This window comes from Oncorhynchus clarkii, chromosome 6 (genome assembly GCF_045791955.1).
Source record: "Oncorhynchus clarkii lewisi isolate Uvic-CL-2024 chromosome 6, UVic_Ocla_1.0, whole genome shotgun sequence".
NCBI lineage: Eukaryota > Metazoa > Chordata > Actinopteri > Salmoniformes > Salmonidae > Oncorhynchus > Oncorhynchus clarkii.
In genome coordinates this window covers 29636666-29661251 of record NC_092152.1, presented here as the reverse complement: position 1 = coordinate 29661251, position 24586 = coordinate 29636666, and the positions used below count along the sequence as shown (strand labels likewise).

The 24586-nt window shown below is 45.2% G+C and overlaps 1 protein-coding gene across 7 annotated transcripts in view; it reads left to right on the top strand.

Annotated features, from left to right (window-relative positions):
• Positions 1-24586, top strand: part of LOC139410929 (probable E3 ubiquitin-protein ligase HECTD4) — a 66829-nt gene that overhangs the window by 5621 nt on the left and 36622 nt on the right. For 2 of the 7 annotated variants that reach the window (XM_071156602.1, XM_071156599.1), the window contains exons 3-31: positions 4981-5070; positions 5177-5304; positions 6282-6390; positions 7212-7350; positions 7468-7638; positions 7733-7925; positions 9050-9208; positions 9317-9430; positions 9525-9665; positions 9814-10049; positions 10978-11120; positions 11237-11307; positions 11428-11533; positions 11767-11887; positions 12004-12126; positions 18291-18415; positions 18635-18788; positions 18986-19086; positions 19204-19408; positions 19546-19770; positions 20519-20682; positions 20876-21121; positions 21232-21424; positions 21506-21610; positions 21687-21775; positions 21878-22044; positions 22211-22346; positions 22466-22610; positions 22723-22889. In XM_071156602.1, the coding sequence (XP_071012703.1) occupies positions 4981-5070; positions 5177-5304; positions 6282-6390; positions 7212-7350; positions 7468-7638; positions 7733-7925; positions 9050-9208; positions 9317-9430; positions 9525-9665; positions 9814-10049; positions 10978-11120; positions 11237-11307; positions 11428-11533; positions 11767-11887; positions 12004-12126; positions 18291-18415; positions 18635-18788; positions 18986-19086; positions 19204-19408; positions 19546-19770; positions 20519-20682; positions 20876-21121; positions 21232-21424; positions 21506-21610; positions 21687-21775; positions 21878-22044; positions 22211-22346; positions 22466-22610; positions 22723-22889 (4266 nt within the window). Of the gene's footprint in view, positions 1-4980; positions 5071-5176; positions 5305-6281; positions 6391-7211; positions 7351-7467; positions 7639-7732; positions 7926-9046; positions 9209-9316; positions 9431-9524; positions 9666-9813; positions 10050-10977; positions 11121-11236; positions 11308-11427; positions 11534-11766; positions 11888-12003; positions 12133-18290; positions 18416-18634; positions 18789-18985; positions 19087-19203; positions 19409-19545; positions 19771-20518; positions 20683-20875; positions 21122-21231; positions 21425-21505; positions 21611-21686; positions 21776-21877; positions 22045-22210; positions 22347-22465; positions 22611-22722; positions 22890-24586 lie in introns of all 7 variants that reach the window. The other 5 variants (XM_071156601.1, XM_071156597.1, XM_071156600.1 and 2 more) reach the window with 3 other exon arrangements.

Below are 24586 nucleotides of genomic sequence, written 5' to 3'. Positions count from 1 at the left end.
GCCGCGACCGGGAGGTCTGTGGGGCGACGCACAATTGGCCTAGCGTCGCCCGGGTTAGGGAGGGCTTGGTCGGTAGGGGTGTCCTTGTCTCATCGCGCACCAGCGACTCCTGTGGCGGGCTGGGCGCAGTGTACGCTAGCCAAGGTGGCCAGGTGCACGGTGTTTCCTCCGGCGCATTGGTGCGGCTGGCTTCCGGGTTGGATGTGCGCTGTGTTAAAGAAGCAGCGGCTTGGTTGGTTGTGTATCGGAGGACGCATGACTTTCAACCTTCGTCTCTCCCGAGCCCGTACGGGAGTTGTAGCGATGAGACAAGATAGTAGCTACTACAACAATTGGATACTACGAAATTGGGGAGAAAAAGGGGTAAAATTCAAAAAAAAAAAATATATATATATATAATCACGTATTGTCTCAGGTGAATGATAATGGCAAGTAGAAGTAATCCATATTTTAAAATTAATAGATTTGGAAGAGAGTTTCATTGTTTTAACCTCCTCACAGTTCATTGGAAGAGGAAGTGTAAACTCTAACATATTCTAGCTAAAAATGTAAAGGCATCGTGGTGACAGACAACATTTAGCTGTTGTAAAGCACCTTTTTGCAATGCTACTATTTTTCCTTTCAGCTGGGAGAGAATTTCCTGCAGTTCTATGCATTTTGCCATGGCTAATGCTGTGTTCCTATGCTCAATCACCCTGAATGCTGGGGTATTAAAATGTTCTATTCCTCCTAACTGTCTAGCTTTCATTTGATTGTTAGTTCTCAAAATCCAATCTAATTATCTGGTCACCTACACATATTTACACACCTACACATATTTGGGGCGACAGGGTAGCCTAGTGGTTAGAGCGTTGGACTAGTAACCGAAAGATTGCAAGTTCATATCCCCGAGCTGACAAGGTACAAATCTGTCGTTCTGCCCCTGAACAGGCAGTTAACCCACTGTTCCTAGGCCGTCATTGAAAATAAGAATTTGTTCTTAACTGACTTGCCTAAAGGTAAAGAAAATATATACAGTGCCTTGCGAAAGTATTCGGCCCCCTTGAACTTTGCGACCTTTTGCCACATTTCAGGCTTCAAACATAAAGATATAAAACTGTATTTTTTTGTGAAGAATCAACAACAAGTGGGACACTTATTTATTGGATATTTCAAACCTTTTTAACAAATCAAAAACTGAAAAATTGGGCGTGCAAAATTATTCATCCCCCTTAAGTTAATACTTTGTAGCGCCAACTTTTGCTGCGATTACAGCTGTAAGTCGCTTGGGGTATGTCTCTATCAGTTTTGCACATCGAGAGACTGACATTTTTTCCCATTCCTCCTTGCAAAACAGCTCGAGCTCAGTGAGGTTGGATGGAGAGCATTTGTGAACAGCAGTTTTCAGTTCTTTCCACAGATTCTCGATTGGATTCAGGTCTGGACTTTGACTTGGCCATTCTAACACCTGGATATGTTTATTTTTGAACCATTCCATTGTAGATTTTGCTTTATGTTTTGGATCATTGTCTTGCTGGAAGACAAATCTCCGTCCCAGTCTCAGGTCTTTTGCAGACTCCATCAGGTTTTCTTCCAGAATGGTCCTGTATTTGGCTCCATCCATCTTCCCATCAATTTTAACCATCTTCCCTGTCCCTGCTGAAGAAAAGCAGGCCCAAACCATGATGCTGCCACCACCATGTTTGACAGTGGGGATGGTGTGTTCAGCTGTGTTGCTTTTACGCCAAACATAACGTTTTGCATTGTTGCCAAAAAGTTCAATTTTGGTTTCATCTGACCAGAGCACCTTCTTCCACATGTTTGGTGTGTCTCCCAGGTGGCTTGTGGCAAACTTTAAACAACACTTTTTATGGATATCTTTAAGAAATGGCTTTCTTCTTGCCACTCTTCCATAAAGGCCAGATTTGTGCAATATACGACTGATTGTTGTCCTATGGACAGAGTCTCCCACCTCAGCTGTAGATCTCTGCAGTTCATCCAGAGTGATCATGGGCCTCTTGGCTGCATCTCTGATCAGTCTTCTCCTTGTATGAGCTGAAAGTTTAGAGGGACGGCCAGGTCTTGGTAGATTTGCAGTGGTCTGATACTCCTTCCATTTCAATATTATCGCTTGCACAGTGCTCCTTGGGATGTTTAAAGCTTGGGAAATCTTTTTGTATCCAAATCCGGCTTTAAACTTCTTCACAACAGTATCTCGGACCTGCCTGGTGTGTTCCTTGTTCTTCATGATGCTCTCTGCGCTTTTGACGGACCTCTGAGACTATCACAGTGCAGGTGCATTTATACGGAGACTTGATTACACACAGGTGGATTGTATTTATCATCATTAGTCATTTAGGTCAACATTGGATCATTCAGAGATCCTCACTGAACTTCTGGAGAGAGTTTGCTGCACTGAAAGTAAAGGGGCTGAATAATTTTGCACGGCCAATTTTTCAGTTTTTGATTTGTTAAAAAAGTTTGAAATATCCAATAAATGTCGTTCCACTTCATGATTGTGTCCCACTTGTTGTTGATTCTTCACAAAAAATACAGTTTTATATCTTTATGTTTGAAGCCTGAAATGTGGCAAAAGGTCGCAAAGTTCAAGTGGGCCGAATACTTTCGCAAGGCACTGTATATATACCTACACATATTAACCGAGCAACGTCAGAATGGCATTGACTAACAGTAGAATATTTAAAATTATATATTTTCTGCGTGCTTTCTATCTGGTTTTGGTTGTTTATTTAAGTTGACACACACTGTTTTTCCATCCCGAAAAGTGACCAGTATACAGAAAAAACCCTGTTATTAGCTCCAATGACTGTAAATTCCTCCATATCACAAGGATCGTTTGGGATTTTGTCAATGAAGCCCTTAATCTACTTCCCCAGAGTCTGATGAACAGGAACAGCTAGCATCACACTGTTCCTGAAGACTTAGTCATTGCGCTAACGCTATTGGCTTGTGAAACAACCTTTTTAACTTCCTTCATACTGGACGCAGAGACATGAACATGGTATCCGTGGACCCCAGTTAGAAAACCCCTGACCGAGGTCACAGAGGAAAGCACTCTTTTCTTTCACCTGTGGCTGCAGCCCGGCTTCTGCTGTTGACAACTGAGCTTCACTTGTTAACCAGAACCCTCTGCCTTTTGTGTGCCCTCTGTAGAGGCATAGAGCCCATTGTGTTGGGGAACCATCCAGCTCTGGTGCCCTCTATTTCACCAACAGTGGTGGGAAGTTAAAGAGCTTGGCTATCCTCTGTCTCCCCTGATGGTTCGGGTGTGCCTTATCGCTGCGTTCTTTCTTTTTTTTTAATGGTCAAAGTAGCTTAACTGTTTCTCGTCAGTGTGATGTCACCAGCTCGCCACACTCACAGGCATAAACACACAACGTCAATGTCAATGACAAATGGAATGTCTTTCAAATATATTCTATGATGGCGACACTAAAGCAGAAAGTACATGTTATATTATACTGTAAACAACACATGAACTGAGTCTGGTAAGAGTGCTTAACTATGCTGCCCCATCGTCCTGGAACACTTTCCAGAAGGACTTAAAATTAGATCATTTTATTCCAATTGATTTTAAATTCTGGATTGGAGGGCTGCTGACCAGACTGCACATGTTTTTAAACCTGCTCTCTTTTGCACCATTTTATCTTCCATTCATTGTTATATTTTTTTGTCTATTGTTTAACTATATGTAAGCTTCTTTCTTGGCCAGGGCTCACTTGGAAAAGAGATGTGACTTCTAAGATTGTATAAAGAATACAAATAATAATTGGTCATACATTGTGGAAAGTAAGGCAAATAATGCAGATCAAGAAATGGCTACACAGCTGAAGCATGGCACAACATTATCTTTTGTGTTAAAGGGGAACTTTCTTTTGGTATTTGTTTAATTTGTCCATTGTTGATATACACTGTGTACAAAACATTAGGAATACCTTCCTAATATTCAATTTCACTCCCCTTTGCCTCCGGACCTGCCTCAATTCATCGGGGCATGGACTACAAGGTGTCAAAAGTGTTCCACATGGATGCTGGCCCATGTTGACTCCAATGCTGCCCACTGTTGTGTCAAGTTGGCTAGATGTCTTTTGGGTGGTGGACCATTCCTGATACACAAGGGAAACTGTTGAGTGTGAAAACCCCCATTCACCCTCTGAATGGCACACATACACAATCCATGTCCAAGGCTTAGGAGTCCTTCTTTAACCTGTCTCCTCCCCTTCATCTACACTGATTTGAAGTGGATTTAACAGGTGACATCAATAAGGGATCATAGCTTTCACCTGTATTCACCTTGTCTGTCATGGAAAGAGCGGGTGTTCCTAATGTTCTGTACATTCAGTGTAGTTCCAAAAAGTTTTCAAGACATACAGTACCAGTCAAAAGTTTGGACACACCTACTCATTTCAGGGGTTTTTCTTTATTTTGACTATTTTCTAAATTGTAGAATAATTGTGAAGACATCAAAACTATGAAAGAGTTAAACAAATCCAAATTATAATCTATATTTGAGATTCTTTAAAGTAGCCACCTTTTTCCTTGATGACAACTTTGTACACTCTTGGTATTCTCTCAACCAACTTCATGAGGGATACTTTTACTACAGTCTTGAAGGAGTTCCCACAAATGCTGAGCACTTGTTGGCTGCTTTTTCTTCACTTTGCAGTCCAACTCATCCCGAACTATCTCAATTGGGTTGAGGTTAGGGTGATTGTGGAGGCCAGGTCATCTGAAGAAGCACTCCATCACTCTCCTTGGTAAAATAGCCCTTACATAGCCTAGAGGTGTGTTTTGGGTCATTGTCCTGTTGAAAAGCAAATGATACTCCCACTATATCAACGATGGACTAATGAAACAAGTACCAAAACGATAGTTTTTGGGTGGAATTTTTCTTTAACACTATTAGGCCTACCTGGTACCTTAACTTCACTGACTTTCCCTCCCTCCCATTCCATGGTTTAACACGTTTTGTGTTTCCAGAGGGTCCCTGAAGACCTTCATCCACACAGTTCACCTGCTGCAGAAACAGACAGACCTGGGCCAGCTCCCTGTGGCTGATGTGCTCTACAGGTGAGTCTAGTATCCTTATGTCTGGATGTACTTGGTGAGACACCGTTGTCCCTTTTCTGTGTTATCTTCATTGTGAACTCTTTCTCTCCCGATCTGTCCCACCCAGACTCCTGGTGCTGGAGGGGGGCCCAGGCTCCCCGTCCTGTCTGCTCGGGGGCAAGCACAGGGTCTCCTGGGGCTTTGAAGACATGCTGCCTACACCTGACAGCAGCGCTGGAGGGGCAGAGAGCAAAGGTAAGCCCATGTGTGTGTGAACAAGAGCTCCATTGGTCTTGGGATAGGGTCAAACTTCCTTTGAACCGGACCTGGGGGGGGCTTCAACGGAGGTTGCTTTTTTTTCTAAATATATTCCAGTCTAGTGATCATATTTTATATATATACCGGGCCACCTCATTTTCACAGTACCATTATAAAGTCATGTGTATGTGAGTGTACTGCAAGTGTAGTTGTTAGTAGTAGGGTTCTGGTGACAACAGCAACCAGGCTAAGTCCTGCTGGCTCTGATAATCCTTCCTCTCATTTGGATGATTTATTCATTCACCTCTTTAGATCATTTCTATTTGATCCTTTGTCTGGAGCCACTTAGTACTCCCAACATTAAGCCAAGGGCAGACATGGAGTCATCCTTCTGTCTCATTGGCTGAGTCTTCTGAAGAAGGCATCATGTGTTGGTTATAGGGCAGGGTAATGACTAGCAGAAGTTTGAGGGAGAAAGAGGGAGGGTGGGGGATGGCTTGTTTCCTCCAATCGATGGGCTGACCTTGGAGAGCCCTGTAAGGTGATAGGACCTCATCAGCTCTCCTATAGGAAGCCAGTTGAGAGGCAGAGAAATGGCAGCTAAAGAATCTAGTAGAGCTGGCAGGCCGTGTGCTGAGGGGCTTATCCCTCTCACCTGCCAAGTGCAAACTACAGGCAGGTTCAGCCAAAAGTATTTTTCCCTGCCGTTCTTGTTGATTGGCTGACTAGTCTCCTTTGATTCTGTTTGGCCAATGCTGTGGGTGTGTGAAACCATGTGTACACTTACTATGCTATAAAATGTATACACTTACTATGCTATCTTTCAGCTTAATCACACCCCGTATCCTGTTATCCCCTCCCCTCTATACTGTCCTCCCTCTCCCCTCCGTTCATGTTTTTTTTGCTCCCCCTTCCATTTTTCTCCCCCTCTTCTGCTGTTCCTCACTCTGTCTATATCCTCCCTGCTGTTGCAGACACAGACCTAGGGCGCTGCCTGGCCACAGATGGGCTCTATCTCTACACCACTAACTCCTTTGGGAGAGGGATCAGCAAGCTGGGCTCCGGTTTGCACGGGACACTGAGGTAACATGACACCCCTGCCTATATCTGCAGAGAGAAAGAGTGAGAGTGCCTCACTTAAAATACCCTCAAATCCAATTTTACTTGTCACATGCTTCGTAAACAACAGGTGTAGACTCACAGTGAAATGCCTACGGGCCCTTCCCAACAATGCAGAGAGAGAAATTGAGAACTAATAGAAAAAGAATAACATGAGGAATAAATGAGTAACGACTTTTCTATTTACACAAGGTACCAGTACAGAGTCGATGTGCAGGGGTACACTGTCATTCAGCCACAAGAGCATTAGTGAGGTCGGGCACTGATGTTGGGCGATTAGGCCTGGCTCGCAGTCGGTGTTCCAATTCATTCCAAAGGTGTTCGATGGGATTGAGGTCAGGACTCTGTGCAGGCCTGTCAAGTTCTTCCACACCGATCTCGACAAACCATTTTCTGTATGGACTTTGCTTTGTTGTGCAGAAATTTGACGAACGTACTTGTTGGGAAAGTGGCATCCTATGATAGTGCCACGTTGAAAGTCACTGAGCTCTTCAGATGGCCATTCTACTGCCAATGTTTGTCTATGGAGATTGCGTGGCTGTGTGCTCGATTTTATACACCTGTCAGCAACGGGTGTGGCTGAAATAGCAAATGTCACTCATTTGAAGGGATGTCCACACATTTTTGACAGGGCTACCTCCTGTCCTGTTCTAACTCTCCTGTTCCCTCCTTCTGACCTGAACTTCAAAACCCCTCTGCCCTACTGTATTCCCCCTCTGATTTATTTCACTTTTTGAGCAAAATATCAGAGGAAATGGAGATCATTATTTTGTGTGTTTGTGCAGGGGGTTTGTGTACTGTCGGAATGAGGACCTGGAGCCTGGCTGGGTGGTGTTCAGCAGTGGCCGCCTTCTACACCGCTCCGCCTCCTTTGATGCCAAGCCTCATCAGCTGTGCCAGGTCATCGACCCCTTCACCCTGCAGGTATGGCAGCTGGCACCTAGCAACAGGCCTCAATTACACTAACTCAGGCCAGCACCACACATTGGGTGATCCAGTACTGTATCTCTTCCAAAAGACTGACATTTCTACCTGTCTCAGGTGTGCCAGGTCGTTCTCATGCCAGCCCACCACTTCCCCGTGGGCAGCAGCATGTCCACGCTGCACCTGTGCTCAGATGGAACCTACCTGTACTGGGTGTGGTCTCCTGCCAGCCTCAACGAGAAGACCCAGAAAGGCCACTCGGTCTTCATGGATGTCTTTCAGCTATCGGTGAGGATGTTTCTCCAAGCCTTTCGACCATGCTCAACAAGACTCTCCTTCCTTCCCATCTCTCACCCCTCTCTCCCTCCTCCCTCGGGTGCAGACAGAGACAGGATTGTGTGTGGCAGACGTCCTGCAGGAGAGAGTGATCCTGATACGAAAGGAAGGCGAGTCGTCCAAGTGTCTGAACGAGCTGCTGCTGAGCCGCATGTCACGCTTTCGCGCCTCCCACTCCGCAACGCTGGCCGCTCTCACCGGCTCTGCCATCACCAACACTGTCAAGGAGGAGCAGTCTGGTAATGACCTCACACTATTTAGATATATAAACCTTTTTTTTACCCTGAAAACTCCCCAGTCCTTAACAATTTAAAGCATACCCATAACATGATGCAGCCATCACTATGCTTGAAAATATTGCAAGTGGTACTCGGTAATCTATTGGATTTGCCCCAAACATAACACTTTGTAATCAAGAGAAAAAGGTAATTGCTTTGCCACATTATTTGCAGTATTACTTTAGTGCCTTGTTGCAAACAGGATGCATGGTTTGGAATATTGTTATTCTGTTCGGTTTCTCCTTTTCACTCTGTCATTTAGGTTAGTATTATGGAGTAACTACAATGTTGTTGATCCATCTTCCGTTTTCTCCTATCACAGCCATTAAACTAACTGTTTTAAGGAAACCATTGGCCTCGTGGTGAAATCCCTGAGCGGTTTCCTTCCTCTCCGGCAACTGAGTTAGGAAGGATGCCTGTATCTTTGTAGTGACTGGGTGTATTGATACACCATCCAAAGTGTTACAAATAACTTCACCATGCTCAAAGGGACATTCAATATCCGCTTATTTTTACCCATCTACCAATAGGGTCCCTTTGCGAGGCCTTGGAAAACCTCCCTGGTCTTTGTGGTTGAATCTGTGTTTGACTGAGGGACCTTACAATTACCTGTATGTGTGGGGTACAGAGATGAGGTAGTCATTCAGAAATCATGTTAAACACTATTATTAAACAATTTAGTATGTGACTTGTTAAGCAAATCTTTATTCCTAAACGTATTTAGGCATGCCATAACAAAGGGGTTGAATTCTTACTGACTCAAGACATTTCAGCCTTTCATTTATAATTAATTTGTACAAATTGCGAAAAACAAAATTCCACTTTGACATTATGGGGTGTAGGCCAGTGACGACATCTCAATTGAATCTATTTGAAATTCCGACTGTAACACAAATGTGGAACAAGTCAAGGGGTGTGAATACTTCCTGAAGGCACTAACACAACAGTTTTTGTTTCACCCCCAGTTAAATGTGTGATATCCAGGCAGTGAAAAATATGATTGAATCTTCATTATCCTCATCACATTGCTCATTGTGCGATTCACACTTCACATCTCTCATGTCTGTGCTCCTCTTCCACAGCAGTAAACACTAGCTGTGGCCTCCCTCTAAAGACTCTGAGGAAGACTCCCATGTATGTGTGTGGGACGTCCCTGGTGATGCTGGCATCTCCGCCCGGAGTGTCTGGCAGCTCTGCCACACGCTCCCTGTTTGGAGGGACCAGCGGCTTGTCCTCCCTGAAGAGTAAGAGCAGATGTTCCTCGCCACTGTTTTTCTCTGTTGTGTTTTAGGCAAGTCTTTTCACTGTTAGTGGTATATTTGTTGACTGCTTTCCTTTGTTTCCCCGACCAGTCCTCTCATCCAGTCTGGCATTCAACCTAGTTGATGGTCAGTTCAGTAGCCGGGCAGATCTCATTGACGCACCTGGCAGTTCTCTAGGCAGGGGGGCCCAGGTGGCAGGGCTGGGTAAGCTCCTGTTCAGGAATTAGGCTTTTTAAAATGTATTTCTAGTTAAGTGCACCGTTCTCAAAGTAGAGCTTATGTGACATTTGTGTTGTAGGAGCCTGCTATGACGCCCTCAACAACTTAATCTGGAGCTGCTCCAGTGACTACATGGACCAGTGGTCTAACCCTGGCAACCAGGCCTTCCATCACGTGTGCCATAGGCTTGGCGTCAGTCATGTCATCAAGGAACCCAAAGGTAACCAAAACAGTTTTACTAACAAAACAACGCTGACCTCAAATTATGTGCTGCAGAATTATAGGCTGAAGAGTGTTTCAACCAGCTTCTTCCTTTTAAGTCAAATCGTACCGTTAAGAGTTGACTTACCCCTCGCTCCCTGCTGCAGAGGAGACCGTGGCCACCGGAGAGGTGATCAACCAGCTGCTTCACCATGTGGGCGCCATGTGCATCCACCAGCTCAACCTTCTGGCAGCCAGCAGCAGCAGTTTTCCCCTGGGCGCCCTCATGGGCAAGCAGCACCCCATCGAGGCTCGCCACTTCAGCAGCATCTGCGACATCATGGAGAAAGCCATGGTCAACAGGGACACCTGCATCATCCGCTGCATCCTGGTGGTGTTCCAGGTACAGTGGAGCTGGAGAATTGATCACATACACGTGTTTAGCAGATGTTATTGTGCGTGTAGCAAAATGCTTGTACTTCTAGCTCCGACAGTGCAGTAATATCTAACATTTTCACAACATATACCCAAAATACACGTAAATCTAAGTAAGGAATGGATTAAGAATATATACATATGTCAGAGTGGCATTGGACTAAGATACAGTGGCGTAGTATAGAATACAGTATATACATATGAGATGGGTGATGCAATATTTACACACAATTAAAGTGATTTAAGATACCGTAGAAAAGTATAGAGTGCAGTTTATACATATGAGATGAGTAATGCCAGATACCAAGACATTATTAAAGTGGCCAGTGATTTCTAATCTATGTCTTTAGGCAGCAGCCTGTAATGTACTGGAGTTGACTGTTTAACAGTCAGTGGTATAGTATACAATACAGTATATACATATGAGCAAATTACTCTCGCAGGAGTATCTGACACAGGTGTTGAAAAATTTCCCATGAATAGGCTACCAGTGCGGCAAATGGCTGGTGCTGGTCAGCTTTCTTGACTTGTACATTCATTTTGCCAATACATGGTTAACCTTTGTTCAACCAGCTGAACAGCTGATATTAGCGAAAATGTGTTTGGAGTTACCTACCTAATAGGCTAGGGTAGAGTACAATTCCTCTTCCAATTTATAATATGGGGAGGTCCAAATAATACATCATTTTGGTTACTTCTCCTTGCCATTATCACTGATAAGACAAGATGTGATTTTATTAACTTATTTTTGTATTTGCTAATGAATGATTGGGTCCCTGGGTTGCCGGTGTCCCTTGACAAGTTCAGTTTTAAGACCCCTGTGCTGCTATGATGCTACATGGAGTCCAACTGATGTCTAAATCACTCATTTTTACACATTGGTGTTTGCTGTTCAGGTGGTGTTCAGGTTCTTCAACCCTCAGTCGGAGCAGAACAGGGAGAGCGTGCGGCGTTCAGGTCTGCTCCTGTGGCAGCTGCTCATGGCTCCTGTGGATCAGATCGGACCAGAGATCCAGGGAGAAGTGTGCCTGGCTATCAGGTAAACACAACTCCGTACAGAACAAAACCATAAACACAGGACACACGTAAAGACATGATCTTACAAATGTGATTGACACCTACTGTCATTGTCTGTCTATCCATCCCTCTCTATAGCTCGGGTTTGAATACTTTGTATCAGGGGGAGTCTGAACTCAGCAGCCTGCTGAGGCTGGTCCTGACAGAAGGTGATAGTTGCGACCTACTCGTTGGGTTTTATGAACACTCTTAACACAAACATGATTAGAGTGTGTATCTCAAATATCTGATACACTGGAAGTATTGAAGGAGTTGTGTGTGATCTTCAGGGGAGAGGAACAGTGGTCTGTCTCAGCTCCGCGATGTCATCCTCACCAACCTGGCTGACCAGTTGCAGAAAAATCGATTTGGGAGCGACGAAGATGACCACTACAGGTAGAGTCCAGCTTTTGCAGACATTTTCTCAACAGTTTTTCCAATGTCATGTATTACTGCTTGAAAAATAACTCTCAATTCCTCCCCTAACCAGAGCTGAGTGGTTTCACTGAGTAACCTGATGCCATAAAATGTAGCCATGATTAATAATAATGCAATATGACTCTGCTCTCTGTATAACAGGGTTGTTCAGCTGAATCACTCTCATTATCTCGCCTGTGTTTCCCCTCCAGACTAAGTGATGAACTCCTGCACTGCATCCTGAAGACCGTTGTCCGTGAATCCTGCCTTCTTATCACTAAATGTCAGACTGTCGCAAGGGATGACTTCCAGAAGCTCCTCTCCACTGTGCCAGTATGTGTCTTTGGCTTTGTCTGGTCAGACGGTCTGTTTAGCAATCAGCAGTAGATGAAGTGTGTTAGCTGTTCCATACTGACTTGTTGTCCCCCTCCCTCCTTCCCCTCTACCAGGTGGCCTCATCAAGCCTGCGCTACCTCATGGCCGTTCAGAACCACCTGCTTAGCAACACCGTTCTGATACGCCCCGACGACAACGACGACAGTGACAGCTCCCTACAAGGGGAAACAATGAAGGTACAGGTAAACACCCCTTTTAAATATCCCTACTGCTGTCTGTCCATGTGGTGTGTGTCTCTCTCTCTCTCTCTCTCTCTCTCTCTCTCTCTCTGTCTCTCTGTCTCTAATTTCAATTCAAGGGGCTGTATTGGCATGGGAAATATGTGTTAACATTGCCAAAGCAAGTGAGGTAGATAATATACAAAAGTGAAATAAACAATACAAATGTATAGTAAGCATTACACATACCGAAGTTTCAAAACAATAAAGACATTACAAATGTCATATTTTATATACAGTGTTGTAACAATGTACAAATGGTTAAGTACACAAGGGAAAATAAAGGGTTGTTTTTACAATGGTGTTTGTTCTTCACTGGTTGCCCTTTTCTTGTGGCAACAGGTCACAAATCTTGCTGCTGTGATGGCACACTGTGGAATTTCACCCAGTAGATATTCTTTGTGGATCTGTGTAATCTGAGTGAAATATGTCTCTCTAATATGGTCATACATTGGGCAGCAGGTTAGGAAGTGCAGCTCAGTTTCCACCTCATTTTGTGGGCAGTGAGCACATAGCCTGTCTTCTCTTGAAAGCCATGTCTGCCTACGGCGGCCTTTCTCAATAGCAAGGCTATGCTCACTGAGTCTGTACATAGTCAAAGCTTTCCTTAAGTTTTGGGTCAGTCACAGTGGTCAGGTATTCTGCCACTGTGTACTCTCTGTTTAGGGCCAAATAGCATTCTAGTTTGCTCTGTTTTTTTTGTTAATTCTTTCCAATGTGTCAAGTAATTATCTTTTTGTTTTTTAATGATTTGGTTGGGTCTAATTGTGCTGTTGTCCTGGGGCTCTGTGGGGTGTGTTTGTGAACAGAGCCCCAGGACCAGACTCTTCTCCAGGTTTATCTCTCTGTAGGTGATGGCTTTGTTATGGAAGGTTTGGGAATCGCTTCCTTTTAGGTGGTTGTAGAATTTAACGGCTCTTTTCTGGATTTTGATAATTAGTTGGTATTGGCCTAATTCTGCTCTGCGTGCATTATTTGGTGTTCTACGTTGTACGGCCCTGTGGGAAGAAATGCGTGTTTGTTGTTTGTGTACATGGATTTTATAATGTCGTATGTTTTACCCCCAACACCACTTTCCATCAATTTGTATAGCAGACCCTCATGCCAAATTGAGTCGAAGGCTTTTTTGAAATCAACAAAGTATGAGAATACTTTGCCTTTGTTTTGGTTTGTTTGGTTGTCAATTAGGGTGTGTAGGGTGAATACATGGTCTGTTGTACGGTAATTTGGTAAAAAGCCAATTTAACATTTGCTCAGTACATTGTTTTCATTGAGGAAATGTACGAGTCTGCTGTTAATCATAATGCAGAGGATTTTCCCAAGGTTGCTGTTGTCGCATAGTTAGTTATTGTAGTAGTAGTTATTGGGGTCAAATTTGTCTCCACTTTTGTGGATTCGGGTGATCAGTCCTTGGTTCCAAATATTGGGGAAGATGCCAGAACTAAGGATGATGTTGAAGAGTTTTAGTATAGCCAATTGGAATTGGTTGTCTATGTATTTGATCATTTCATTAAGGATACCATCAACACCACATGCCTTTTTGGGTTGGAGGGTTTTTATTTTGTCCTGTAGCTCATTCAAGGTAATTGGAGAATCCAGTGGGTTCTGGTAGTCTTTAATAGTTGATTCTAAGATTTGTATTTGATCCTGTATATGTTTTTGCTCTTTATTCTTTGTTATAGATCCAAAAAGATTGGAGAAGTGGTTTACCCATACATCTCCATTTTGGATAGATAATTCTTTGTGTTGTTTGTTTAGTGTTTTCCAATTTTCCCAGAAGTGGTTAGTCTATGGATTCTTCAATTACATTGAGCTGATTTCTGACGTGCTGTTCCTTCTTTTTCCGTAGTGTATTTCTGTATTGTTTTAGTGATTCACCATAGTGAAGGCGTAGACTCAGGTTTTCCGGGTCTCTGTTTTTGGTTGGATACGTCTCTCAATTTCTTTCTTAGATTTTTGTATTCTTCATCAAACCATTTGTCATTGTTGTTCATTTTCTTCGGTTTTCTATTTGATATTTTTAGATTTGATAGGGAAGCTGAGAGGTCAAATATACTGTTAAGATTTTCTAATGCCAAGTTTACACCTTCACTATTACAGTGGAACATTTTACCCAGGAAATTGTCTAAAAGCGATTGAATTTGTTGTTGCCTAATTGTTTTTTGGTAGGTTTCCAAACTGCATTCCTTCCATCTATAGCATTTCTTAATGTTCTTCAGTTCCTTTGGCTTTGATGTCTCATGATTGAGTATTGCTTCAAGTAGACTGTGATTTTGCTGTGGTCTGATAGGGGTGTCAGTGGGCTGACTGTGAACGCTCTGAGAGACTCTGGGTTGAGGTCAGTGATAAAGTAGTCTACAGTACTACTGCCAAGAGATGAGCTTTTGGTGTACCTACCATAGGAGTCCCCTCGAAGCCTACCATTGACTATGCACACACCCAGCGTGCGACAGAGCTGCAGGAGTTGTGATCCGTATTTTGTTGGTTATGTTGTCATAGTTGTGCCTAGGGGGGCATATGGGGGAGGAAATGCTGTCACCTGCAGGCAGGTGTTTGTCCCCCTGTGTCATGAGGGTGTCAGGTTCTTGTCCGGTTCTGGCATTTAGGTCGCCACAGAGTAGTTCATGCCCCTGGGCCTGGAAATTATTGATTTCCCCCTCCAGGATGGAGAAGCTGTCTTCATTAAAGTAGGGGGATTCTAGTGGGGGGATATAGGTAGCACACAGGAGGACATGTTTCTCTGTTAAGACAATTTCCTTTTTAATTTCTAGCCAAATGTAAAATATTCCTGTTTTGATTAATTTAATGGAGTGAGTTAGGTCTGCTCTATACCAAATTAGTATACCCCTTGAGTCCCTTCCCTGTTTCACACCTGGTAGTTTGGTGGATGAGACTACCAGCTCTCAGTAACCTAGAGAGCAACCAGTGGGTCCGTCTCCTCTATACCAGGTTTCTTGCAGGATGACAATGTCTGTATTACCAATTTCTTTGGTGAAGTCTGGGTTCCTGCTCTTTAGGACAAAGGCAGATGACCTCAGGCCTGGGATATTCTAGGATGATACAGTGAATGCTTTTTGTTCCATAAAGTGTCCAATGTTGTTGGTCGTGTGGTTTGGCCACAGGCCAGTAAGTGTGAGCAGAGCCTGCTGAGCATCTGGTACATGACAATGGCTTGGGCTAGTGTAAGAGTGGGGGTTGGGCCTGTTTGCCCACTGACTGCCTGGGTGTATGTGTGATTTCCATGTTGAGGCCCTCTATTGCGGGGGTGGGGTGCATGGGGTGGGCAGGAGGGGCTGATCTGAGGGGGCCTAAATGGAGTGTGGGCATGGTTGACATGGGGGGGGTGTTGATTTGTTGGGGTGTGGATGTGGCTGGGGGTGCTGTGGTCTGGATGTAAGTCCTCTTGGCGTGGGTCCTCTATGTGTAGGTCCAGGGGGGTGGGGTCCCGCAGGTCTGGGAGAGTGTCTCACTGGTCTGGGCGGGGTGTCTATTGATCTGTTGCTCCTGTGTGAAGTGTTGGATACGTTTGAGAGCGATGTTCTTTAGAGTCCGGGCAAAGGATGGCACTGCTGCCTTGTAGAGGTGGATCTGGTCATAGAGGCTGTTCAAGTCCAGGGTGGAGTGGTGGGCCAGGAAAACATTTGGTTTTGAGGCACAGTCACGGGAAATACTTGCGTTACCCGCTGTATTGTGGCAGGGTGGAAGTCTTTTCTTGGTGGCAGGGTGGAGATAACCACTTGTGCGTTGGGGAAAGTAGAAGAAGCTCTTTCAATCACTCCCTTCAGTGCTGTGGCCACCATTTCCTGCTGTGCTCTCAGGTCGTTTGTGCCTGTGTGTATTATTATGTGGCTTGGTGAACCTTGTTGGTCCTCAGACAGAAGGTGAGAGCCGCTGGGCTTGGGGTTCTTCATTTGTCTGTTCTGCTGTGATGTCGAGACTTTTGTCGGGTGCTGAGGTGGGCTGTTCTGCGGGGGGTGGCCACCTCTAGTGGATTGTTCTGTCACACGCCATCCCCCTCAACCTCTCCTCCAGCGATCTGATCCTCTCCTCTAGTGCTCTGTTCTGCTCCTGCTCTTTCTCCTGTTGAAGTTGTCTCACCATTGTCCAGAGTGCAGATATGTCTCTCTCTACCTCCAGCTCTCCGGGTCTGGTTAAGAGAGTGTTGTCGTGCTGGACTGTTGTCTGGGTCTGTGCTGTCTGGAGTGTAATCACCTGCTGTTCCAGCTCCACCTGCCTTACCTCCAGCTGGGTAAATGTATCCTTAATTTCAATGAGAGGGTAGTACTCTGTGCTGGGAGGTTGACTTTCTACTGGTGGTGGCTCGTCTGTGCGGTTATATAATGAAGAGGTCTGGTCTGACCCTCCCGGGGTGGGGGTATCTTTCTCAAGGTAGAGCTTCACCTGCTGGGCTAATTTTTTGATAAGGTGAAAGTCCAGCTGAAACTGTTTGGGGTTACACTGTCCAATTACTGTTCCAGACTTATAGAGATTTATATTAGTGGACTCAGAGTGGACTCCTCCCCCTCTCTTAACAAAGGGGTAGTGTGCTAATATAGAACTGTGCCGTGCCAGGGGATGGTTTGTGTGGAAGATAAGGTTGCTGATGTTCCCATTTTTGTAATAGTCAGCAAAAAGTGTCTCTTGATTTTCCTTAAGGAGCTTCATTTTGTAATATTTTCTTGCCCTATCATTCTTTACATAAACAGGGTACTGTATTTTAATTACATCTGAACAGCAGGAGGCAGTTTCTTAGGCCTCTCCATTTGGTTGGAGTAGACTGTGTGACTCTCCTGCCATTGTTGGGCTAAAGGGCTTTGACATCTCTCACTTGACACGTCAGTGCTAATTGAAGCTATATCAAGCTTGGCAGAATTATGTTAGCGTTCAGTCCTTATAAAGTAATGTAGTGTATTTTTCTTCTTGGCTTTTGGAAATAAAATATAGTTTCAGACTAAACATTATTCACTCAGTTCCAGGTTGGATGGTGTTTTCAGGTTTCTGTTGTTTTCCAGAGAATTTTCTGTATAGAATAATAATCCTTGGTAGTTGAAAACCTTCCAGGTGATTCTGTAATTCCATCCCAAATCAGGTTGTAGGTTTTGAATTTTGATTTGAAGTGAAGGTTATGGTGTAGAGGGTAGCATCCTGTGTATGTTCCTGACAAAAAATTCCAAGTTTATCTAAATCTATTTTTTTAAAGAAAATGCTGAAAAAAGCAGAAGCTCATCTGATCATGACCTCTAGCCTTCTGTCTCTCTGTCTGTCTCTCTGTCTCTGTGTCTCTCTCTCTCTCTCTGTCTCTCTGTCTCTCTCTCTGTCTTTGTCTCTCTCTGTCTCTCTCTCTGTCTTTGTCTCTCTCTGTCTCGCTCTGTCTCTCTCTCTCTTTTTTTCTCTGCGTCTCTCTCTTTTTTTTTCTCTGCGTCTCTCTCTTTTTTTTTCTCTGCGTCTCTCTCTTTTTTTTTCTCTGCGTCTCTCTCTTTTTTTTTCTCTGCGTCTCTCTCTTTTTTTTCTCTGCGTCTCTCTTTTTTTTTCTCTGCGTCTCTTTTTCTGCGTCTCTTTTTCTGCGTCTCTTTTTCTGCGTCTCTCTTTTTCTGCGTCTCTCTCTCTCTCTCTTTTTTCTGTCTCCCTCTCTCTCTCTTTTTTCTGTCTCCCTCCCTCTCTCTTTTTTTCTGTCTCCCTCCCTCTCTCTCTCGTTCTGTGTGTCTCTCTCTCTCTCTCTCTCGTTCTGTGTCTCTCTCTCTCTCTCTCTCTCGTTGTCTCTTTCTCTCTTTTTCTGCGTCTCTTTCGTTCTCTCTTTTTCTGCGTCTCTCTCTCTTTTTTCTGTCTCTCTCTCTCGCTCTCTCTCTCTCTTTTTCTGTGTGTGTCTCTCTCTCTCTGTGTCTGTCTTGTGCCTCAGTTTCTGCAGCAATAGATCAAGGATATTAAATCATGACAGCATAGCCACCGTATTTAGCATGTTCAACAGTAAGCCCTTTTTTTATTACAAACACCTAAACTTGTTTTTGTTTAACTTTTGTTATAGTGTTGATTGTAAACAAGTTTAGTTGTGTGGTCGTTTTCCTGTTAGAATAAAGTTAGCACTGTTACGGAAGCGTTGCCTTTTCTCTGTGTGTGGTTCCCAGGAGTTGCAGACAAGCATCCTGTCGCTGGCCACCAAGATCCTGATGGGCTGTGACGAGGTGCTGGAGACCCTGCAGCAGGTGACCGCCACTCTCATCAACAGTGACATCACTGACCGAGAGACCAGGTGACCCTCACCCCTCTACCATTGCTTTTCCTGTTACCTGTCAACCTGTCATTTTACGTGTTGTATGCCTACCCCTAACTCTCTTGACCTTTTGTCTGTGTATCTGCATGTTCCCCCTTGTATGCATATAAATCCCATTCTATGCATTTCCCTCTCTGTCTGCCTCGACCTCTCTTCCACATACCTCTTATCCCACTTCTCTCTCCTTCCGGACCGCAGGCTGAAGGGTCTGGAGCAGATGACCAAGGCCACCATGCTGGGCCACCTGCTGCCGGTGCTGCTCACCTCTCTGATGCACCCCAACCTGCAGACACTCAATCTGGCTGACGCTCTCATGCCCCAGCTAGTGCAGCTCGTCCTCTACACCAGCCAGGTGGGGGCTCTCAAACAAACACCCCCGTCTCACCTCAATGTAGATATTCTTCTCTAGTTTAGAACGTCTGTCGTCTCTGCTTTCTGTGGTGGATGATGGGTAGACATGTTGTGCTTGTTAATTGAAAGTTGATGATAGTTTGGAAGGAGAATTAGCATATATATTTATAATATGGGTTTCTCCTGGTTATTTCACAGACTGCTCTGCTGTTGAAGACCCAGTCTCCTCTCTTCACTGACAGCATTCCACTGGTAGGAGGGCCGCTGGGCCAAAAGGCGCCTGCTGCTGATGATGACTGGTAAGAGTACACATGGTCCTCTGTAGGCAAGATTTATCAGGACCTTAAGCCTGGTTTTCCAAGTGTGTTTGTGTTTCTGTCCCTGATGACTGACTGACTTCCTCTGTCCTGCTCCAGCTTTAGAATCCTAGATGAGCGGGAGGAGCCAGGCTTCCTGACAGGCCTGAAGATCCCTGCCCCGTGGGCTGCGGGGAAGACGGTGGAGACGGTCCACCCGGTGCGAGACAACTATAAGTTCAAAGAGACGGTACACATTCCAGGAGCACGCTGCCTCTACCTGCGCTTCGACTCCCGCTGCTCCTCGCAGTACGACTACGACAAGGTGACCAATCCCTGCACCTCTCCACCCCACATCACATTTCCATGTTAAAGCTATGTCATAACTTGTCTAATCTAGTTTATCATTGCAAAGCTCTATGAGGAAGATATTGACTTGGTCTTTTCTCGCTGGTGTTCCAGTTGGTGATGTATGCCGGGCCCAACACTAACAGTCGCAAGGTGATCGAGTATGGAGGCAACACTTTGGGCTATGGCAGTCGCAGTGTCCTAGGGACAGGTTGGCCCAAAGACCTGGTCAAGGTGGAGGGGGACACAGTGACGTTCTCCTTTGAGATGAGGAGTGGGCGCGAGCACAATACCCCAGACAAAGCCATGTGGGGGTTCTCCTGCACTGTCCGAGCGCAGGTACACACAGCTGTGGAGTTAGATCACTGCACTGTCTGAGCGCAGGTACACACAGCTGTGGAGTTAGATCACTGCAGTGTCCGAGCGCAGGTACACACAGCTGTGGAGTTAGATCACTGCACTGTCCGAGCGCAGGTACACACAGCTGTGGAGTTAGATCACTGCACTGTCTGAGCGCAGGTACACACAGCTGTGGAGTTAGATCACTGCAGTGTCTGAGCGCAGGTACACACAGCTGTGGAGTTAGATCACTGCACTGTCTGAGCGCAGATACACACAGCTGTGGAGTTAGATCACTGCAGTGTCTGAGCGCAGGTACACACAGCTGTGGAGTTAGATCACTGCACTGTCCGAGCGCAGATACACACAGCTGTGGAGTTAGATCACTGCAGTGTCTGAGCGCAGGTACACACAGCTGTGGAGTTAGATCACTGCAGTGTCCAAGCGCAGGTACACACAGCTGTGGAGTTAGATCACTGCAGTGTCTGAGCGCAGGTACACACAGCTGTGGAGTTAGATCACTGCAGTGTCTGAGCGCAGGTACACACAGCTGTGGAGTTAGATCACTGCAGTGTCTGAGCGCAGGTACACACAGCTGTGGAGTTAGATCACTGCACTGTCTGAGCGCAGGTACACACAGCTGTGGAGTTAGATCACTGCACTGTTGTGAATACAGTATGTTGCTGCCATGTTTGACATACACACCCAGACATTGTTACGTAGATCTGTCTCTGTTTTCCCGCTACAGGAATCATCAGAGGATGTCTCTGGGGGTCTCCCCTTCCTGGCAGACCTGGCGTTGGGTCTGTCTGTACTGGCCTGCTCCATGCTCCGCATCCTCTACAACGGACCTGAAGTAACCCGAGAGGAGGACGCCTGCCATGACCTGCTCTGCTCCAAGCTGCTCCAAAGGTGACTCAGCATATATGGCGAATGATACAGAGCACACACTATAGATGGCACGAATGCACTGCAATGTCGCAGCACAGTCATATACCCCTATAACCAACTAAATAGTAACACCCTAGTAAAATAACACTGGTGACACCGTGGCAGAGAGCGGTTACCAGGACAGCCGAGACTAAATGCTATCCATTTCCTCCAGGTGCCAATGGCAGGTGGAAGCTAATGGTGCCATCTCTCCAGCCCTAACCCCCAGTCCCTCTCCGCTACCCCTCACCATCGAGGAGGACCGGGAGTTCACCTACCCCTCTGACGTGCTCATCCCTCCCCCGGGCCTCATGCCTGGGGCCTACTTTGACCTGCCCCGCATCCGCCTGCCTCCAGGCATCATGAGCCGGCTACGAGAGGTGTCCGGCAGGGGGCGACCACAGTTTCGTCCCAGCATCAAGTAAGAAGTGGTGACCATATATACCACATTCAACTGCCATTCCAATTCTATTTTAACCAGTCATTACTGCCCATCCTCTCCCCCTTTTCTCTCTGACTTGCCTGTGTCAGGGAGGTGATCAGGCCAGACGTTATGGAGGAGGTCATAGTGTCGTGTGTGATAAAGCACCTGACGCTGGTGGATGCTCTCCAGTCGCTCGTCAACTTCCAGTACCGCGAGGAGCACGCTGAGGAGTACGACCTGCTCTGTAAGATCATGGCCGAGACTTTCAAGAAGATCAACGCCATGGAGCGCCAGCTGCAGGTACACAAGTGGCTATTATAGTCTGCTTTTCCCTCTCTGTGTGTGTGTGTGTGTAGAACTTTGTCTGTTGCCATCCATCAGAGTGTAGCAGAGCTGGAGCAGAAGTGGCAGAACGAGGTGGAGGAAGCTCAGCAGGGAAAGCTGGAGAACAATGCTCCTTTCTTCCACGACTATCACTTCTTTGAGGTACACATCCCTTCACCTCCGATTCTCATAAAGTTGTGCACTGTTCAGCAAATATAATTAGTTTTTGTCTCCCCAGAACAAAATGAAGGAACTAGAATTGCTGTGTTCACTAAAGGAGGTCCCACTGGACTGGGGTGATTTGGAAAATGTTGTCCTCACACTGAGGTAAGACATTGGAGAAGAGCCACGTGACAATGCCGATGTTAAGACTGCTGAGACTAACATCTCTTCCTTGTCTTCTGGTTTGTGGTCTACGTTTGTCCACAGGGAGAAGTTCTTCCAGGAGGTGAACTCCGTCCACCTGAAGAGTGGTGTGCCACTGGCCAAAACCAAAGCCCTGGTGAAGAGCCTGATGAACCGCACAGAGCTGCTGCTCCACGTCACCATCGCTCCTCACTGCAGGAGCCTGAACACCACACCTGCTGGCACGCCAGGTACCCCTCAGCTTACACTTCCTTACATAACTACCTCCCCAGTCTACTCCACCTCCCTAGCTTACACCTGCTTCTCTGTACCCCTCTCCTGATTTACTTTGGCTGCCTGGATGTAGTATGATAAAATAGAGGTGACTGATTCTGTCTTTTTGTTGTTGTGTGGCAGCCTGTAAGTCTGTGTCAGACACTAAGACGGTGGTTCCCGGGGTGAAGCAGCCAGTCTTCCTGCGCAGCATGTCTGCGCCCTCCGACCTGGAGATGATTGCCAACCAGGACCTGGAGTTCCCACACAGCAGCCAAAGGTTCACTGTCCACAAAAATCTCTTTGATACAGAGAAAGTGTATCACAAGCATAACAACACTAAGTTGATGATGGATGGAGAGAGTACTCACCCCTCTACGTTATTCTCCTCTATTGCAGGAGGCGACACCACCCCACCAGTCACCGCAGCAGCTCCTTCACCCTGCTGCAGTCTCTAGCCATGGAGGACAGCCGGGACAAGCCAACGTACAGTGTGCTGCTGGGGCAGCTCTTTGCTTTCATAGGGACCTTGCCCGACCAGTCTGTAAGTGCAGCCGTCCGCCACAGTCACCGCACATTTAATTCTGTGTTTTTGGTGCCAAACAATTAGAGAAGTTGAGTCTATTCATATTTTACCCGAGTTCTGCCTCCTCCAGGTGTCCAGCAGCAGTTTCCTGTCTGCGGCTCAGACACGGTGGAGGCGGGGCAGCACGAGGAAGCAAGCCCTCGTTCACATGAGGGAGCTGCTCACTGCCGCAGTCAGGGTAGGTGGGGTCACTCACCTGGTGGGACCTGTTACCATGGTGCTGCAGGGAGGGCCCAGGTAAGGCATGGACACACACTCACACACAAACCTACCATTAATATATCTTCATGGCATGTTTACATTTGGGAGAATTTATTTTATAATTATAATTATAATTATTGTTTTCTTTCACAATATAACAATGCAATTGAATTATATTTAACACTAAACAATAACTTGACAGACATTAATATACAGTTGAAGTCGGAAGTTTACATACACCTTAGCCAAATACATTTAAACTCAGTTTTTCACAATTCCTGACATTTAATCCTAGAAAAAATTCCCTGTCTTAGGTCAGTTAGGATCATCATTTTATTTTAAGAATGTGAAATGTCAGAATAATAGTAGAAAGAATGATTTATTTCAGCTTTTATTTCTTTCATCAGACAGATTATATCACAATTCCAGTGGGTCAGATGTTTACATACACTAAGTTGACTGTGCCTTTAAACAGCTTGGAAAATTCCAGAAAATTATGTCATTGCTTTAGAAGATTCTTATAGGCTAAATGACATCATTTGAGTCAATTGGAGGTGTACCTGTGGATGTATTTCAAGGCCTACCTTCAAACACAGTGCCTCTTTGCTTGACATCATGGGAAAATTCAAAGAAATCATCCTAGACCTCAGAAAAGTCTGACCTCCAAGTTTGGTTCATCCTTGGGAGCAATTTCCAAATGCCTGAAGGTACCACGTTCATCTGTACAAACAATAGTACGCAAGTATAAACACCATGGGACCACGCGGCCGTCATACCCCTCAGGAAGGAGACATGTTCTGTCTCCTAGAGATGAACGTACTTTGGTGCGAAAAGTGCAAATCAATCCCAGAACAACAGCAAAGGCCCTTGTGAAGGTGTTGGAGGAAACAGTTACAAAAGTATCTATATCCACAGTAAAACGAGTCCTATATATACAGAACCTAAAAGACAGCTGAGCAAGGAAGAAGCCACTGCTCCAAAACTGCCATAAAAAAGCCAGACTAGGGTTTGCAACTGCACATGGGGACAAAGATTGTACTTTTTGGAGAAATGTCCTCTGGTCTGATGAAACAAAAATAGAACTGTTTGGCCATAATGACCATTGTTATGTCTGGAGGAAAAAGCGGGAGGCTTGCAAGCCGAAGAACACCATCCCAACCATGAAGCACGGGGGTGGCAGCATCTTGTTGTGGGGATGCTTTGCTGCAGTAGGGACTGGTGCACTTCACAAAATAGATGGCATCATGAGGCAGAAAAATGATGTGCATATATTGAAGCAATATCTCAAGACATCAGTCAGGAAGTTAAAGCTTGGTAGCAAATGGGTCTTCCAAATGGACAATGACCCCAAGCATACTTCCAATGTTGTGGCAAAATGGCCGAAAGACAACAAAATGACAATGTGATGAAAGAAATAACAGCTGAACTAAATAATTCTCTCTACTATTATTCTGACATTTCACATTCTTAAACTAAAGTGGTGATCCTAACTGACCTAAAACAGGGAATTTTTACTAGGATTAAATGTCAGGAATTGTGAAACTGAGTTGAAATGTATTTGGCTAAGGTGTATGTAAACTTCCGACTTCAACTGTGTGTGTGTGTATATCTATCTATATCTCGTAGATTTAGGACAGTCACTTCAACCTTTTTTTATTATTATTATTATTATTATTATTATTATGTTTTACTGTTTTTTTTTGCCATGTATGAATTTGTTATTCAATGCGTAT